General features: G+C 55.3%; 1 protein-coding gene across 1 annotated transcript in view; it reads right to left on the bottom strand.

Annotated features, from left to right (window-relative positions):
* LOC123761514 (NADH-ubiquinone oxidoreductase chain 2-like) overlaps positions 1-1,032 on the bottom strand; it is a 1,143-nt gene extending 111 nt beyond the window's left edge. Inside the window, exon 1 of the mRNA XM_045747543.1 lies at positions 1-1,032. This exon is cut by the window's left edge and continues 111 nt beyond it. Within this exon, the coding sequence (XP_045603499.1) occupies positions 1-1,032 (1,032 nt within the window).
* Positions 1,033-1,961: the final 929 nt, after the last annotated feature.

Below are 1,961 nucleotides of genomic sequence, written 5' to 3'. Positions count from 1 at the left end.
GTTTGTCATCCGCGAGTCACAGTGTCCGTCTGTGTCGTGACTGTCACTTGTCACGAACCTTAACATGGGCCGTAGGTTGGGTTGCAGGAGCACGTGTAGGGCTCGGTCGGCGCTGGTTAGGGGTTGCAGCATGTGGTTGGTTATGGGAAGGAGGAGCAGGGCTGTAGTGGTTAGCTTGGTGAGGAGGAGCAGGGCTGTAGTGGTTAGCTTGGTGAGGAGGAGCAGGGCTGTAGTGGTTAGCTTGGTGAGGAGGAGCAGGCCTGTAGTGGTTAGCTTGGTGAGGAGGAGCAGGGCTGTAGTGGTTAGCTTGGTGAGGAGGAGCAGGGCTGTAGTGGTTAGCTTGGTGAGGAGGAGCAGGGCTGTAGTGGTTAGCTTGGTGAGGAGGAGCAGGCCTGTAGTGGTTAGCTTGGTGAGGAGGAGCAGGGCTGTAGTGGTTAGCTTGGTGAGGAGGAGCAGGGCTGTAGTGGTTAGCTTGGTGAGGAGGAGCAGGGCTGTAGTGGTTAGCTTGGTGAGGAGGAGCAGGGCTGTAGTGGTTAGCTTGGTGAGGAGGAGCAGGGCTGTAGTGGTTAGCTTGGTGAGGAGGAGCAGGGCTGTAGTGGTTAGCTTGGTGAGGAGGAGCAGGGCTGTAGTGGTTAGCTTGGTGAGGAGGAGCAGGGCTGTAGTGGTTAGCTTGGTGAGGAGGAGCAGGGCTGTAGTGGTTAGCTTGGTTAGGAGGAGCAGGGCTGTAGTGGTTAGCTTGGTGAGGAGGAGCAGGGCTGTAGTGGTTAGCTTGGTGAGGAGGAGCAGGGCTGTAGTGGTTAGCTTGGTTAGGAGGAGCAGGGCTGTAGTGGTTAGCTTGGTTAGGAGGAGCAGGGCTGTAGTGGTTAGCTTGGTTAGTACCGCGGCGAGCACGACAGTCAACAGTGTCGTGACCAGGGAGCTGGTGGTAAGTGCAGAATGGTGCACGAGCAGCTCGGCAATCAGCCGTGTCATGTCCAGGTCTGCGGTGAAATGTGCAATAAGTATGGTTGTGATAGTTAGTATGGCCTGCATTGTTATGTCTGAGATGCTGGTGGTAATGAGTGTTGTCTGACGTGCACTCTGCCTTACGTGGCCTGGTTTGCCACAGTTAATGCATTCTGACGTTCGCGGGCGTGGAGGACACTGAGGAGAGCTAGTCCTGGAGCATGACCTGAGGCCATATGACGGTGGAGGAGACTTAGCATGAGTGTGAAAGTTACTAGGGAAAGAACGTGTGACAACGTTCACAGGGTTATGGGGACTGTTTGCACTAAAAACGGCGGAGTGTTGGGCTCTTTAGCCTTTCAGTGGAGTCACACCATCTCGTCCACTAATTCTCAAATTGTGTTGTCTGGATCAAAGTCCTTAGCTTCTATGTCCTTCAGTATGGCCTCGGGGGCATGACGCTGCATGGCACCACACGTCAGTTGTCTACACACATTGTCTATAGTCAGGCTCCCGCTATCCACTCATCTAGAACTCGTCATAGCTGATTTCAGCGTGGTTGTGATCAGCCACGATGAGCAATGATCATTGTGATCAGGTTGGGATATTTTGCTTGATTGTGATCAGCCCTGTCATGTCTGCTTGGTTGTGATCAGCCCTGTCATGTCTGCTTGGTTGTGATCAGCCCTGTCATGTCCGGAAGTGCCCGGTGTCTCCCGGAGTTGCCAGGTGTTGCCAGGTGCTGCCAGGTGTTGCCAGGTGTTGCCAGGTGCTGCCAGGTGTTGCCAGGTGCTGCAAGGTGTTGCCAGGTGTTGCCAGGTGCTGCCAGGTGCTGCCGGGTGTTGCCAGGTGTTGCCAGGTGCTGCAAGGTGTTGTCAGGTGTTGCCAGGTGTTGCAAGGTGTTGCCAGGTGTTGCCAGGTGTTGCCAGGTGCTGCAAGGTGTTGCCAAGGTGCTGCCAGGTGTTGCCAGGTGCTGCCAGGTGTTGCCAGGTGTTGCCAGGTGCTGCCAGGTGTTG

Source organism: Procambarus clarkii, chromosome 7 (assembly GCF_040958095.1).
Source record: "Procambarus clarkii isolate CNS0578487 chromosome 7, FALCON_Pclarkii_2.0, whole genome shotgun sequence".
Taxonomy (NCBI): Eukaryota; Metazoa; Arthropoda; class Malacostraca; order Decapoda; family Cambaridae; genus Procambarus; species Procambarus clarkii.
Note: the sequence above shows the minus strand (reverse complement) of the source record. Positions and strands in the feature narration are given on the sequence as shown.